The sequence below is a fragment of the Pristis pectinata genome, chromosome 12 (assembly GCF_009764475.1).
Source record: "Pristis pectinata isolate sPriPec2 chromosome 12, sPriPec2.1.pri, whole genome shotgun sequence".
Lineage (NCBI taxonomy): Eukaryota > Metazoa > Chordata > Chondrichthyes > Rhinopristiformes > Pristidae > Pristis > Pristis pectinata.
In genome coordinates, this window is record NC_067416.1 from 13,372,890 (window position 1) to 13,390,548 (window position 17,659).

The 17,659-nt window shown below is 41.0% G+C and overlaps 1 protein-coding gene across 1 annotated transcript in view; it reads left to right on the top strand.

Annotated features, from left to right (window-relative positions):
* pdzd8 (PDZ domain containing 8) overlaps positions 1–17,659 on the top strand; it is a 144,260-nt gene that overhangs the window by 62,810 nt on the left and 63,791 nt on the right. The window contains exon 3 of the mRNA XM_052027433.1: positions 4,481–4,583. Coding sequence (XP_051883393.1) covers positions 4,481–4,583 — 103 coding nt within the window. The remainder of the gene's footprint in view (positions 1–4,480; positions 4,584–17,659) is intronic.

Consider the following 17,659-nt stretch of genomic DNA (forward strand, 5'->3'; position numbering starts at 1 on the left):
TTAAATTATTCCTCAGTAGGCATTCTGCCAAGTCATGCCCTGTATGTGTCTGCAGTTTCTGCACTTCCTCCTTTACTCCTCCGTGCTCGTTATCTCATGACGCCCTTGCATTGAACTGTTAGTCCATTATGCTATTCAGCCTTGGGGCTGAACCTGGATCTTGTTTCTTAGGTGTTTTTACACTGTGGGTAAGTGGAATGCCTATGTAGAACCTAGTGTGATTGTAATATTAAAACCGGTTTAGCCAGGAGTTGGTGTAACCTTGTACCAGAACCAAGGAGAATGAGACACTTGGGACAGAGTCTATCTGCCCTTCATTGCTTTGTCATCCATCATTCCATGTTTGCATGATACAAGTTCTTAACATAAGTTTAATGCCAGTATAAATGTGCCCTTGACGATCGATGCATTGAAGTGCTAAATCCTACTTCAATGGCTAATTGAAATAAAGTTGAATGATACTTTGATCAGGTTACACTTGATAAAACTGTAAATTGCATGCTTCTATTGGTAAGGAGCAAAGAACACAAAATATTTTTAGTTGTAAAAGAGGAAAGCTGTGAGAAGCATGAGCTCCAGATTGGGTACCAGCAAGAGGGTAATTAAAAGGATTGCCATGAGGATGTGTGATATGTTGAATGGAAGGGACATAAATCAAGAATTACCTTCAGCTAACCTCTAAGTCTAAACTAGGGGTTGTAAGCTTAAATTAGAGAAAAATTGTTTAAGATGACTTATTGCAAATTTAGAATCAGGTTTATTATTACTGACTTGTATGTTGGGAAATTTGTTGTTTTGCGGCAGCAGTACAGTGCAAAAACATAAAATTACTATAAATTGCAAAATACTGCAAAAAAAAAGGAATAACAAAGTACTATTCATGCGTTCATGGACTGCTCAGATATCTGATACTGGCAAGAAAAAAGCTGTTCCTAAATTGTTGAGTTTGGGTCTTCAGGCTCCTGTACCTCCTCGCTGATGGTAGTAAAGAAAAGAAGGCATGTCCTGGATGGTGAGGGTCCTTTGTGAAGCACTGCCTCTTGAAGATGTCCTTGATGGTGGGGAACATTGTGCCTGTGATGGAGCTGGCTGAGTCTACAACCCTCTGTGGTCTCTTGCGATCCTGTGTATTGGAGCCTCCATACCAGGCTCTGATGTAACCAGTCAGAACGTTCTCCACCATACATCTATAGAAATTTGCAAGAGTCCTTGCTCTATATAAAGGATTGAAACAATCTGCTGCACAGGAATATGAAGTGAAGAGTGTTTAAGATGTTCAATATAAGAGGCTGGGAGTTTGAAGGTGTGAGCGATTGGGCCAGATATCCTTATCCTTTCCATTCCTTACGTTTTTATAAGATTTAAGTACCACAAGAAGCTTTTCCCTAACAGAATTCCAGCAAGGATTTTGCCCCAGAAAATTCCCATTTATTTTTTTAAATAATAGTCAAGCGCCTAGAAATTGATTGTCTGATCACACAATTGAGATTCACAGTGAAACTTCGTAACAGTAAAACTCTGATTAGTCTGCTAATCCCATTGTTAGGAAATGCAATGGTTTGGCATCTGGCTCACCATCTTCTGTCTCCCTTTTAAATTTACTGCCGAACCTTCCCACACCAGGGCCCTGTGTCTGTACTCTTTTCAGCTCACCAGGGCCATCTTTTTCACCGCCCCCCCCCCCCCCCCCCCCCCGTGCATACTGCCTTTAAACACTCAGCTTTACCATGCTCCATATAAACTCATTGGGGCCACATTTTCCACACTCTCTCTTTATGCTCACCTGATTCACAGTATAACATCTTAACAAAGTGAATTAAAGTGTAGTGGGGCGTGAATAAAGTACGTCTAATAGTCCAGATATTTTGGCCTCCCAACACCACAGAAGTTCCTAGGCTGCTGTATTATCGGAGTTCTGTTGCATAAATGCAGTTTTATCTTCCTGGAATGTCCTTAATCCACTAGAGGGCATCTATACGCTATAGTCTTCCTCTGCTGTACTCTAAGTGGCCACAAGGGGACAGCAGAAACTGACTGCAATAAAACAGAAGCTCTCAGCGTATTTTTTTAAATTGTACGTCTGTTTCTCCTCTGCAGTCGATATTTATTCCTAGTTCTGTGATGTTCTCCATTCCTTATCATTTTGCTGATTGAATTAATTTTGTTTGCTTCCCGTCTACTGCTTTTAAAATTTGTTTTACGTTTATCTAATTAGTATAATTGACTTCCTCCCTTTTCTCTCTATATTAGTTACATGGAATTACACAGAATGCACCAGTATAGTAAAAGATCTTTGTATCCGACTAGTCTCTGTTGGTGTTTGATACTCTGGATGAGTTTCCCATTCCATCTCCCTCATTCCAGCCTTCAGGAATAACCTCTTCTTTCAAGTACTTGTGTAGTTTGCTTTCAGAAGTATCTAAGCTATATCCATCAATATCTATGCTATGTGCATCCTGTGTAAGTAAATACCACATTTAACCCACTCTGTCTGGAAGTATATTTCTCCTTCCTCCACTATTGGATTTGTCAGTAATTATCCTACATTTATAGCCTCTAGTTCTGGATTCTCTCAGGAGTTAACATTGTCTCTACATATACACTGTCCAAACCATTTGTAATTTTAAAGGCAGGTCAGCTCTAAATCCTTTTATTGAAGAGTACCCTGACTTCTTCGATTTTTTTTTTTCTCTGATGACTGGAATTTCTTAATTCTGGCACCATCCTTGCAAATGTTTTTTGTACTTTTTTTTAAAGAACAGAACTCTGCACAGTACTCCAAGTGCAACCTGAGCTGAAAAGGCTGTGTAAATAGATTGAGTAAAAGTCATAAGGAGTTGACTAAGAGTGTAGTGAGTTCACTGCACTTGAGATGTAGAATGTGGGGAGAATAAAATGGGATTAGAGTTGATGGGTGCTTGAGAAGAAGAGATGAATGGCACTGGAGCAAGGTGTGACTGCCAGTGCTCACAAGCATGGAGTCAGGAGGTCATTGAGTGGGATGAGAGCAGGATATCTATAGAGAAGGCAAAAGTGGTGGGCCTTCAGCTGCCTCAGCCTTTCTTTACCTCTTCCACCTCTTAACCCATCTTCTTATACCTGTCTCACTCCCTGATGTGGAGGTTCCAGCGTAATAAATGGGCAACGAGCAGGAGGCCAGTGCCTGCTTAATGTGAGGCTCTGCCTTTACACAAAGGCCGTTCCTCCACTTCCTCCATAATGACGGTGAGTGGTGTTAGTCAAGTTGGTCCAGGGCGATCCATCATGAGCCAGGCAATGCTGGATGTAGGTGGAGGAGGGCAGTGGTTGGAGTTGTGAAAGGAATCCCTGGAAAAAGATGCGGAGTTGCCTTGGAGCATCAGTCAAGGTGGTGGTGATAGGGTGTGGGGGAGGAATGTGGTAAAAATTGTGGTATTGGGCATCTGGAGTGTGAGGGGAAGGGGGTATGGGTCATGACCTGGTTGGTGGGGGTGTCACTAAGGTCAGGTATAAATGGCGCAAATGAAATGGTGGTTCACTTAAACTATCACGATGTTCCAGACCCCTAGATTTTTGTTGGTCTTTTTTTTTAAAACCCATCCATTGGACCAAATTGATCCCACGATAGATGGTACAGCGGTAAGTGCTGCTGCCTCACAGTTCTGGCAACCTGGGTTCAATCCTGACCTCGGCTGTTCTCTGCGCAGACTTTGCGGGTTCACCTTGTGACCGTGTTAGTTTCCCTTGGGTGCTCCAGTTTCCTCCCGTCCTGAAGACGTGTTGATTGGCCATTTATTGATCATTGTTTTAAAATAATACGCTTTAATGAAAATGGCAGGAAAATTGGGGGACTTCATGGGTATGTGAGAGAGAATTAGTTTCTGGGGGAAGGGATTGATAGGAATGCACTGAAAGCTGGCATCCACTCGATGGGCCAAATGTGCTGTAAGAAAATACAAAATAGGTAGTGAGTGAGACTCCACTTTCTTAGCTAACTACCCCAGCTGAAATCACTTGGCGCAGCACTGATTCGTAGTCCAACCTGGTGCTTGTTAGGTAACATTTTTATGTACCTGGTTGTACAGTTACCAGATACTATGCAAGAAATAAAAGTCAGTTCAATGACACCTTCTTGAAATCAGCAAAACACGACTATTATGTTGTAAAAACAGAAAAAACTGGAAGAACTCAGCAGGTGAGGCATCATGTATGGGAAGAGAAACAGTCAACATTTTGGGTCTGTGACCCTTCGTCAGAACTGGGAGATGGAGAGATACAGGTTAGTTTTTAGCAGGAAAGAAGGTGGGATCAGGGGAGATGTTTGTGATGTGTAGAGTGGAAATGGCATAATGGCATTACAGCTATTGTGTGTATATTGTGGACTATGATACTTATTTTGGGATATGCTACACATAAAATATGGCCTGTTTTGTGCATACATATTGTGGATTAGACTATCTGATGGCTTTAGAGTAATAATTACATTTGTTCTTTTCTTCAGGTTATTTATCCTGGGATTGTACGACCGAACAGAGTACATTCACTGTACTCTGGAGCTGAGCACTGATGTGTGGAAAGAGAAGACCAGAAGCTCCATCAAAACGGTATCTTTGTTTATAAATACTGAAGTCCATATGAAAAAAAAACTTCTATTTTATTTTGTCAACTCACTTCGTGTAAGTTTGAATAAAAGAATGTCCAGTTCTGCATTGGTTGTTGGGCTCTGTCAGCCTGAATCTGTGTGTATTCCCCCCAGCCCCCCACCCCCTTGAATAACCATTAATAATTCATACTTTCAAGAACTATTAAAATGCATGCTTTTCAGCTTTTAGTATACACATAGCCATAGCAAAGAATGGTCATTTACGTTTTGAGTATTTTTGTAGAAACAGCAAAGTTAAACTTCATTAGTTTTTTTTATATTTCTTAACGAGGAGAGGTTTTCTTTTCATTACGCTGAAGGACGCTTGCATCTGTAAGGCCCTTTGAGGGCTGTTAGATCAGTTGTATTAAGGGACACAGCAGTGAGTCGCTTGTGTCTGCACTATCCTGTAGGTGGCTTGCGAAGTAGGGTCAGACTGTATAAGAATGGAATCCTGCAGCTGCCAGTAGACCACCCACCTTAAGAATTAAGTCCCTGACTGTGCAACCTTCATGGAAATGTGATTTCATTAGAATATACTGCATAATATTGCAGCAGTTAAGAAATTTTGCTTCTTCAGTTTACTTGCTGTGAGTTGTAACACAACTACTGAGACATGACTGAATGAGCTGTTTCTTGTGATATAAGCAAATGCCTTGTCTGTAGGATATTTCACCAGCAGAGGGCCATCTAGTCCTGGCTCAGCCAGTTCTCCTTAGCTGTCCCATTATATCCAGTATATTTTATTTTCCATTATGGTGTTATCTCTATTTTTGCCATCAGAGTTAACTACTGTGCTTTAACCAATATCCAAGCACCCTAATTCATATTCCTGGAATTCAGCTTGGCTGCAAGAGCAAGTGCAACATTATCAGCATGAAACCCTCAAATGCAAAATCTTTTGAGTGCTATTTTCATACAAATGTATTGTCCCACTAATTGTGTTAACTGCCCATTCTTCACAACTTGACAGCTCTGCGCAATAATTCCCATTTTTTTTTTGTGGGAGTTCTTACTGCATTTCCTCAATATCTTGTATTGGAGGGGAATAACAACTTGCATTTATATAGCACCTTTATCGTGGCCAAGCATCACCAGAAAGTTGTCAGACAAAGCCTGCCACCAGGCCACATAAGAAACCATCAGGGCAGGAGACAAAATGCTAAGATGAAGAGGTAGGTTTTAAGAAGCTTCTTAATATAGGCGACCACCGCATTACAGTTGTTTGGGTTATGGAAATTTGCCCTTGCAGAATTCACAAATCACAGCCCAAAAATTTGAGATGTGGAATAAAATTTGTTCCCATGGAATTTGTGTGGAGGGGCAGGAAGTAAATAAATAAACACAACTTATTTTGTTTTAAACTCGTTTCTTGGCGCATATGCAGATAATGTATCTTCGCATTATGGAAAATCACGATACGGACCATTTTCCAGAAATGCAACCTTGTCCCATAATGATGAACTTGTCTGAACAGAAGTTTAAAGTCCAGTGAGATCGGGGCTTAGGCCACTGGAGTATGTCTTATGGTCCAGCAATTAAAATTGGGATCTGCCGGATACAAGACGCAGAGGTGCACAGAGGCTGCAGATTGTTGTCTTGATTCATTCTCGGGTTGCAGTTCCACTGGCCAGGACAGCATTTATTGCCCATCTCTGATCCCTCTTGAGAGGGTGGTGGTGAGTTGCCTCCTTGAAGCTCTGCGATCATGCTGTGAATGTATTCCCACAGTGCTGTTACCTGGTTCTGCAGCCTTTGTTGTATCCAATGCCCTCAGACATAGAACATTACAGCACAGTAAAGGCCCTTCGGCCCACGATGTTGCACGACATTTAATGATGTCACCTGGAACAAAGTGAAATGGCTAAAAACTGACTTCTGTGATAGGGAAAATCTCGAGAAGAAGCCAAGATGGATCACCCACACCACACTTCAGGCTGAATACAACTGTGAATGCTTTAGTCTTGTTTTAAGTCCTATTTGGGAGCACTGTTGATTGCTTCCATGAATTTGCTGATCATTGAAAGTGAAGTGTTGGGGCATCAATTGGCTAGATTGGTTTCCATGGGCAAGCTAAATCTGAACAATCTTCTAGTGGTATAGCTTTATTGGTACGATTTAGCTTGATGTGGAACACAAACTTTCAGCACTATGGTCACAGTGTTCTATGGGCCCATGGATTTAACACTTAGTTGTTTCTTTATCATGTTGTAGACCTGAGGGGAGTTAAAGATGGGAAGATCCGAGGCCATGAAGGGATTTTAAAACAGCAATGATAATTTTAAAAGCAATATATTGCCTGATTAGTATCCAATGCAGTCGGGGAACACGGGGAGATGGGTGAACGAGAGTTGGATAAAGATGTAGCTTATGAAGCTTGTGAGCCTTGAAGGCAGCACGTAAATCTAGGGTAGCATTGATGTTTATTTATCCTAGGTTTATGATCATTTTTGCGTTCTATTGCACTATTAGTGTTAACTTACTTTTTCCAAGTTGGTTGGGTACGGTAAATTGGAAGAAGATGAACAATAAAAGCATTAAATCATTCTTATTTATTGTTTATGAATAGTGATGGTAATTTGAGTATTATACCAAGTTAACTGACTAATACTGCATTCTATTTCAACACTTATGTCTCCTTTTATTTGACAATGGTGACATTTTAATACCCCTGAAAATATTAACAGTGAGATGGTTCCTTTGGTCTGGTCTTTTCTGAGAATTGAGATCCTGGGAGCTTTGGGTTTCAGAAAGGATTTGAAGAGTGATATTTATCTTCAATCAATGTAGGCTAAATCAATAATTTAAAATTAAACTTGAATAATCATAATGCCTTTTAATTGAAGTGTTTAGATCTATCACAAAATAATTAAATCAAGAAAATTATGAAGAGTGACTGTAGTTTGGGTAGGTTTGAAATGCTGCTCATTGGGGCCTGAAGGAGTGAGATTCTGATTTCATACCAAGGTTAAAGTTGAATTTCAAAGCTTAATTTACTGAAAATCCTTGTATCCAACTGATAAAACAGTAAAATTTACTAAACTCCAGCACTCTACAGGCGATTTATGCTTCAGCATTTCAGCTGACTTTGAACCATAGAATCATAGAACAATACAGGCCCTTTGGCCCACCATGTTGTTCCGCCCTTCAAACCACACCTAAGACTATCTAACCCCTTCCTCCCACATATCCCTCTATTTTAAATTCCTCCATGTGCTTATCTAACAATCTCTTGAACTTGACCAACGTATCAGACTCCACCACTACCCCAGGCAGCGCATTCCATGCACCAACCACTCTCTGGGTAAAAAACCTCCCTCTGACATCTCCCTTGAACTTCCCACCCATTACCTTAAAGCCATGTCCTCTTGTTTTGAGCATTGGTGCCCTGGGAAAGAGGTGTTGGCTGTCCACTCTATCTATTCCTCTTAATATCTTGTATACATCTATCATGTCTCCCCTCATCCTCCTCCTCTCCAATGAGTAAAGCCCTAGCTCCTTTAGTCTCTCCTCATAATCTATACTCTCTAATCCCGGCAGCATCCTGGTAAATCTCCTCTGCACCCTTTCCAACGCCTCCACATCCTTCCTATAATGAGGCAACCAGAACTGGACACAGTACTCTATGCGTGGCCTAACCAGAGTTTTGTAAAGCTGCATCATTACTTTGCGACTCTTAAACTCGATCCCATGCCTTATGAAAGCTAACATCCCATAAACTTTCTTAACTACCCTATCTACCTGTGAGGCGACTTTCAGTGATCTGTGGATATGAACCCCCAGATCGCTCTGCTCCTTTACACTGCCCAGAATCCTGCCATTTACCTTGTACTCCGCCTTGGAGTTTGTCCTTCCAAAGTGTACTACCTCACACTTCTCTGGATTGAACTCCATCTGCCACTTGTCAGCCCAGCTCTGCATCCTAGCAATATCCCTCTGTAAGCTTCGACAGTCCTCCACACCATCCACAACACCACTGATCTTTGTGTCATCTGCAAACTTGCTAACCCACCCTTCCACCCCCTCATCCAAGTCATTAATAAATATCACAAAAAGTAGAGGTCCCAGAACTGATCCCTGTGGGATGCCACTAGTCCCAGCCCTCCAATCCGAATGCACTCCCTCCACCACAATCCTCTGTTTTCTACAGGCAAGCCAATTCTGAATCCACACTGCCAAGCCTTCCTGGATCCCTTGGCCTCTGACCTTCTGAAGAAGCCTACCATGCAGAACCTTGCCAAATGCCTTACTAAAATCCATGTAGACCACATCTACTGCACTACCCTCATCAATCTTCCTGGTCACCTCCTCAAAGAACCCTATCACGCTTGTGAGGCAAGATCTTCCCTTTCACAAAGCCATGCTGGCTGTCCCTAATCAGTCCACGATTCTCTAAATGCTCATAGATCCTATCTCTTAAAATCCTTTCTAACAGCTTACCCACCACAGACATAAAGCTCACTGGTATGTAATTCCCTGAACTATCCCTACTACCTTTTTTAAATAAGAGGACAATATTCACCACCCTCCAATCCTCCAGTACCATCCCCGTGGACAACAAGGACTCAAAGATCCTAACCAACGGTTCAGCAATTTCCTCCCTCACCTCACGAAGCAGCCTGGGGAATATTCCATCAGGCCCTGGGGACTTACCTGTCCTAATATTTTCTAACAACTCCAACACATCCTCTCTCTTGATATCTACATACTCCAGAACATTACCCTTACTGACACTGTCCTCAGCATCATCAAGACCCCTCTCCTTGGTGAATACTGAAGAGAAGTATTCATTGAGAACCTCACCCACTTCCACATCTTCCAGGCACATCCTCCCACCTTTGTCTTTAATCAGACCTACCTTTACTCTAGCCATCCTTCTGCTCTTTACGTACGAGAAAAAAGCCTTGGGATTCTCCTTAACCCTACTCGCCAAAGCTTTTTCATGTCCCCTTCTCACTCTTCTCAGCCCCTTCTTAAATTCCTTCCTAGCTACTCTATATTCCTTACGAGCCCTGTCTGATCCTTGCTGCTCACACCTTACGTATGCTGCCGCCTTCCTCCTAACTAGTTGTTCCACCTCTCGTCACCCACAGTTCCTTCACCCTGCCATTCCTTCTCTGCCTCACCGGGACAAATTTATCCCTAACATCCTGCAAAAGACTTTGGTAAAAAGTCTTTTGGAAATGCACTGCATAATCAAGGAAAAGTACAAAATTTTACCTGTTTAATAAAAATCTAGTAAACCTTTAATCATAATGAGTAATGGGAAATCTTTTGCCAATTTTAGTGAGTTCTTTGTCCATGTTATCTCTCAAATCTCCCTTTTTTAATTTTACAAAAACTAAGAATCAATGAAAGTGAATGAAATTCAGCTGAATGCAATGGTTCCTAATCTTGTTGAAAGCCAGTATTTGCAATTGGTGAAGACTACTTGGACAATCTTATTTCACAATTATATCAATTACAGACTTTGCACATTCAGGATGTGGTAACGATCTGTGCTGCTGCTGTACAAAGCTAATTTTCATGGCATTTATACCCTGGGTTTTTTATGCCTATGACAATAAACTTGAACTTGAAGCTTAAACTCAAAGGTGATGAAGGGACCTTGGACACTGGTTGAGTCTGTTGCAAACTTCACCCATTTCTCAGGCCAGCTTTTTGAAACTTGTGCTTATTTTGATAAATCCTCAAATATAGAAGGTAAGATTTAAAACAAAACTCAATTACATTTAGCATGTCAATTCTGTAATGGTGATCTTTCTCTGTAAATTATGTGGTGTTCAAGACCCACCCAAGAGACTGGAGAAGAAAAATCCTCGGTTGACGATCCAGTGGAGCGCTGAGTATATGCTACGCTGCTGGAGTTGCCACCTTTCAGTTCAGACGTGAACTGAGGTTAAAAACGAAATATGCTGTAAATACATAGTGAGTCAGATGGTGTCAGTGGAGGAAGAAGCAGAGTCAACATTTCAGCTCAGTGACCTGTCTATTCACTCAAGCAGAAGGAAAAGATCCCATTGGACCACATTAAAGAAGAACAGGGACATTTTCCCCAGTATCCAGGACAATATCCCTCAATTAATGTTACTTAAAAAAACAGATTATCTGCTGAGTGGGTGCAAAATACAGCTGTGATTGCACCTTGAAGGTATGGCTGTGAAGTGCTTTGAAAAGTTTTAAGGTCAAGAAATGGACACACACCTCAGCAATCTGTCAAATAACAGCTAAAGTGCCTAATCTCAATTGAAAGGATTTTTTTTTAGGACTGATTTTACAGTATTTATAATTTTGAAATTGGGAAGGAAAATATCAAACAAATCTGGAATTAGGGAAAAGTGCAAAATGGATAAATTTACTTCTAAAATGTTAACATTTCAAGAAGCACATATTTGAAACCCTAAATATAATTCTGTGCATCCAAGTTTGTGTTTGTATTAGTTTTCCAGTGTTGAAGACAGTACCCTCTTGTAAACAGCTAGGGGCAGTGTAGTACAGCAGAAGAATTTTCAAAGCTTTGAGAAGCATGTATCTCTGACTTCAATAATCCTATAAATCAAGTCTAGACATGACAAAACTGATTCACACAGGTTGCCATGTTTCGTCCTTTTTGACTTTTAACTAAATGTAGTTTTATTCGCAAATTAACATGCTCTAATTATACCCTTTCTGTTTCTTCACGTGTAATACTGTAATTATCTTAATGCATTGGTAATGAGCAATCTTTTCTTTTAAATGTCATGTGCTAAATACTATCCAGCTGTTTAATTTTGCATGGTATTTCTGCAAATTACCTAGTATTCTTTTCCTTTCTCTAATCAGTTTTCTTTTAGGAAACGTGATTTGTGTCACTTTGCTGCGCCTCCCCATGTGGATTTGTTCAGTGTGGGATATTAAGGGGAAATGGTGAATGACATTTTGTTCCAGAACCTAATGTCCTGATTGGCCAGATTGTGGCACAGACCTTTTTTTGCCTCCCAATGTCATACAATTTGTTGAATTCTCCAAAGGTGGCTTGTGTGGATTTAATTTGTTGGAGATGTATTGTTTTAGTGTGAAGATATTAAGGGTTCTGAGTTTGCATAGAAGCAGACCACCACTAGCAGACCAATAGAGAGCAAATTGTCGACAGGGAACATTAGCAAAGAATTTTAAGGTTATGAATAACCATATCATATTTTTAAGTCCTGTTTGACATGTGCCAGTGTAGATTATGATGAAGTGACCACAAGTCTCTGGGCTCCTGACTATTGCTCCAGTCTTTTAATCTCATCTGCTGATGAACTCTTTAACACTTCCTGAAGCAGTTGATGGGACCTTGGAACAAGAGTTTGATTCTTGCCAGTTTGGCCATTTAGCTGTAAGCATTTGACCCTCAAACACTAATGGTCTATTTAGGGGGGAAATGCGAGCTACTTTTACACCTATTCACCAAGAGAGTTTCTGAAGAACCTGTCAGCCATTAAAACCCACTGTTAATATGCCAGTAAATTTGACAAGATGATCTGTTTGCAGCACAACAGTGTTTCTGGGACCACAGATATGGCAGAAGTACAGACCTCAGTATGTACAAGCCAAGGCGGATGTGTTTGGGGGAAAAAAGGCTGTAGCTTCAAGATATTCAGCAGATTGCTAACCCAGCAAGTATTTGGATAAATAGGCATCTTTTAGAATCACACTTCAGTTGCAGCACAGCTCAGGTACATCCTGGGATGAATGTGGTTGTCATAATTGTCCATGTATACATTGCTGGAGGTCTAACTTCCACACATCCAGTCCGTTCACCCAGTGCTATGAAGCAATTCTCTTGTGTGTTGTTTGCATAACCAGACAAGTTCTCTGAATCAGATTCCAGTTTATTATCACTGACATGTTGTGAGATTTGTTGTTTTGCAGCAGCAGTACAATACAAGACATAAAAATAAGTTACAAAAGTAAATAATGCAAAAGGGGAATAACGAGTAGTGTTCATGGCAGAGGGGAAGAAGCTGTTCCTGAAACATTGAGTGTGGGTCTTCAGGCTCCTGTACCTCCTTCCTGATAGTAGTAACAAGAAGAGGGCATGTCCCGATGGTGAGGGTTCTTAATGTTGGATGCCGCTGCCTTGAGATACCGCCTCTTGAAGATGTTCTCGATGGCAGGGAGGGTTGTGCCCGTGATGGGGCTGGCTGAGTCTACAACCGTCTGCAGCCTCTTTCAATCCTGCACATTGGAGCCTCTATACCAGACTCTGATGCAACTAGTCAGAATGCTCTCCACTGTACATCTGTAGAAATTTGCAAGAGTCTTTGGTGACATACCAAATCTCCTCAAACTCCTAATGAAATAGAGCCATTGATGCATCTTCTTCGTGATTGCATCAATGAGTTGGGCCCAGGACAGATCCTCTGAGATGTTGATGCCCAGGAACTTGAAGCTGCTCACCCTTTCTACCACTTACCCCTCAATGAAGACTGTGTGCGTTCTCCTGACTTCCCTTTAAGTCCACAATCAATTTCTTGGTCAGGCCTGAGTCCAGTAACGTATACGTGGACGATTCCTTGATCCAGCCAATCTATCTCATTCCTGTACATGTCCTCGTCGCCATCTGAGATTCTGCCAACAACAGTGGAGTCATCAGCGAATTTATAGATGGTGTTTGAGCTGTGCCTAGCCACACAGTCATGAGTGTTGAGAGAGTAGAGCAGTGGGCTAAGCATGCATCCTTGAGGTGCGCCTGTGTTAATAGTCAGCAAGGAGGAGATGGTACTACCGATCCACACTGACTCTGGTCTCCTGATAAGGAAGTTGAGGATCCAGTTGGAGAGGGAGGTACAGAGGCCTAGGTTTTGAAGTTTGTTGATTAGTATTGTGGGGATGATGGTGTTGAACGCTGAGCTGTAATCGATAAACAGTCTAAACTAATAAACTAATGTCAGAACTTTGAATTTAAATTATGTTTACATGAACCAGTTATTTTCTTAGCCTTAATTTGGAGAGGATTGGTCATCTGTACAAGCAGATCATAGTCTTATTTTGCTTGGCATCTAAATATAACAATTATTTGGCCTTATTGCTTCATTTAATTCTGTCTCTTTGGCTGAGATTGTTTGAGTTCAATTTTTCTCTGCAAAATTAAATGGGTTGATTGATGATCTTTGTGTGATGGGGTGCGGTACTTCCATTAGCCTGTGTGGTGAATGGGTTAAATCAATCAGAACATTGAGTTTACTCATTTAGACAATGATCTGCATAATTTTTGTGGTGCACTCTGGTTTGGTGGAGTTATTGCAGCTGGAAAAAGTTGGACTTGTTCAGGCCAAATTGGAGAAGTATTCAGAAGAAATCCTTTCTTGCTGTCTGAAGCTGCATGCAGTCACAAGCCAGTGACGTAGAACTGTTTTCCATGAACAATTTCATGTGGTATAACTATCTTGAGCAAGAAGGCCAGGTTAGAAAGTACTTCAGGGCTGTTACATATGAAGATTAACCAAGTGCAAGAGATGTTAGATTAGGATATTAGATTACCAGACACGTTTCTCAATTTAGGAAAGGGTTTCTATCACCTCATTCAATAAAAATAGTCTTTCCCAGCCTGAATTTAATATATCTACAATCGTGGTCTGAATTTGTTTTGTATTTGTCTAGTCTTAACACCTTCAATATTTTGCTAGATTTTTGTTGGCAAAGAACTAATGGCAACTTTAGTACTGTAGGTTTGGGAGTAGTTGCACTGAGTATGATTTTTAACTCAATGGTTGGATGTTCTATTTGTGTACAAGGGTGAAATTCCTAAATAGAATCAGGAAGCACAGTTCCACACATGCCCATAGTTCTATACTTTGTTGCTTTTTAATCTTGCATGCTAATAAAAAAAAAATTCTCAGTAGGTTGCCTCTGAGATGATTGAGAATTCAAATTGTGTATGTTATAGCAGTCTGGTACTGAGGGTGTATTGCACTGCTGGATATGACATGTTTCAGATAAGATGTTAAACAGAAGCCCAGTCATCTTTTGGTAAAAATATGGAACTTTTACATAGATGATCAAGTAAATTTTTCCGAGTGTGCTGGCCAATATTTATCCCCTAATCAACTTCACTAAAAATAGATTATCTGGTCATTATCACATTGCTGCTTTTGAGGGAGCTTGCTGTGCACATATTGGTGCCACACTTTTGACATTATAAACAGTGACTCCATGTAACAATTTAAAATTGTCCGTGTGCTGTTTTGCAATCTCCTTAGTTGTATAAGGTGGTCAGAAATGCAAATCTTTACTTTTAGAGTAAATGTAGAATTAGGGCCAAGGTGTATAAAATACAAATTCAGGACGAGGCATGAGGCATGAGTCATAGAATCATACAACTATGGCCCATCATATCCATGCCAACAATCAAGTACCCTTCTATATTAATCCCATTTATAAGCACTAAGTCCTTAGCCTTCTCTGGTTTGTAGGAGCAAGTGCTTGTCGAGATATCTCCTAAATTCTGTGGGCATACCATGCCTCTAAGGCTATGTGTTCCAGATTCTAACCACACTCTAGGTAAAGGAAAAAATCCTCCTTGCATCCCACATAAGTATCGTGCCCCTTACCCTAAACCTATGCCCTCTCGTTTTAGCCACATTATTCCAAATATTAATCACGCCTGGGATTAATCTGCCAAGTAAGTACTTAAGATAAAACATCACGATTATTCATATTGCATTCAGAGTCAACGGAGATGCAGTGGGTGTTGAGCATGGATGGGTGAATGGCCATTTCTCCATTCTGCTTCTGAGTGGATATTTTGTTCATTGTGATTAGTTGTGTAGTATCAGATTCAACTGATACTCCCCATTTAAGTGATCTAAATCTTCCCAGCTGAATGCAAATTGGATATTTGTGCAGATTTGTAACTATTAAGATAGGCAAGGGGAATGAAGTTATTCAAAACTAGATCAATGCCTGGGGATAGAGAAAGCAGGGTCAGCAGTTTAAACGTGTCCTCCCCAGCTTACAAATGCCTGACTTATGTATGGTCTGTGTGAGAGACTGGCAGGATGGATTTGCTGACTGCTTCAGGGCTGTAGTCATCTTCTGCTGGGTGGGAACTTGGTTCACTGTCGCATTTCCAACTTGCAAACTGTTTGGGTTACGAATGGTTCACAGGGATGGAACCCTGCCCTAACCTGGGAAGGACCCTGTAAATGTACAGAAACCTTTGATCCTGATATTGAGCAAACGCAGAGGGGAAAAAAATGAATTAGAATTAACACTGCATCACTACACAGGCCTTCACTTGTCAGTCTGTGAAAATTAATGTAGCAACGGAGTATCCACAGTTAATCTCCTCTCCATTTATTCTGTCTACGCTTCCTGCTCCATCAGGAAAGCAGCCAACATAATCAAGGACCCCTCACACCCCAGTCATTCTCTCTTCTCCCCTCTCCCATTGGGCAGAAGATACAAAAGCCTGAGTGCACATACCATCGGGTTCAAGGACAACTTCTGTCTCACTGTTGTAAGACTCTCATACGCTAAAGGATGAACTCCTAATCTCCCAACCTATCTTGTCGTGTCCCTTGCACCTTATTTGTCTACATGCACTTCCTCTGTAACTGTAACACTATATACTGCATTCTGTTTTCTTCTTACCACTTCAAGGTAATTATGTATGGCATGATCTGTCTGGATGGCACGTAAAACAAAAGCTTTTCACTGTATTTCAGTACGTGTGACAATAATACACCAATACCAATATTAAAAGTTTTAAAAGCTACTTATTCCTAGCGAATCAGCTTGCAGATCTTTGTGAAATGAACTTTAACTCAGTGCCACAGATAAAACCATATATTTTGTTTGATTGACGGGTACATATTTACCAAGTATCCATCTGGTTGTGTGCTTTGGTTTTTTATCAGCCCTTTCCTGCCTCCAAGTCGCTGCTGCGTTCAAACATCTGTGAGCACAACAAAGCAGAATTACACAGCCGTTTAGATTAATGAGCAGACATGCTGTACATTGATAAACAGAAGCAGGCTCAAAAAGGAAATAAAATTTGCCAGTGCTTACCTTTTTGTTACAGAGATTTCAAAACTCTCAGTGGTTATGAGGACACGTTTATACTGCTGACCCCACTTTCTTTATCCCCAGGCATTGATCTGGTCTTGAATAACTTCATTTCTTTTGCATATTCTAATAGTTGCAAATCTGCGCAACTATCCAATTTGCATTCAACTGGGGGGATTTAGATCACTTAAACGGGAGTAAAAAAGAGAATAAGGGAGATGCTATTATACACTCTCCTTTTCAGGTTTAAATTGAAAGAACATTCTGCTGGAAACTTTCTTTTCTGATCATGCGTAAGCAAGTTTGATAGACCTCAATGAAGCAAGTTCAAACTACTATGTTGCAATAAATTGCAAATTTGAAGAGGCTATGGATCATAGAGTTGTATAGGACAGAAACAGGCCCTTCGGCCCAACTCGTCCATGCCAAGCAATTTGGCTCCCTGAGCTAGACCCATTTGCCTGCGTTTGGCCCATGTCCCTCTCAACCTCTCCTATCCATGTACCTGTCCAATTGTCTTTTAAATGTTGTAATTCTACCCATGTCTACCACTCCCTCTGGCAGCTCATTCCACATACCCACCATCTTCTCTGTGGGGTGGGGGGGAAAACTTGCCCCTCAGGTCCCCTTTAAAACTTTTCCCTCTCACCTTAAATCTATGCCCTCTAATTTTAGACTCCTCTACCCTGGGAAAAAGGACTGCGACCATTCACCTTATTTATGCCCCTCATGATTTTATAAACCTCTCTAAGGTTCCCCCTCAGCCTCCTACACTCCTTAAAAAAAAAACAGCTTATCCAACTCCTCCTGGATGCCATTGTTTCTTAGGCCAAGCAGCACTTTGTGACTTGGGTGTATTTCTGAGCCCATTGTCCTATGGTCAATGGGTTTTCATTACTTTTGCTTGGAGGTCAACTGAACACCACTACAGCTCAAGTCAGCAATGGGAAACATTGCAAATGTTTACAGTGGTCACTTTTCACAGTTGGTGCTTTTTATTTATAA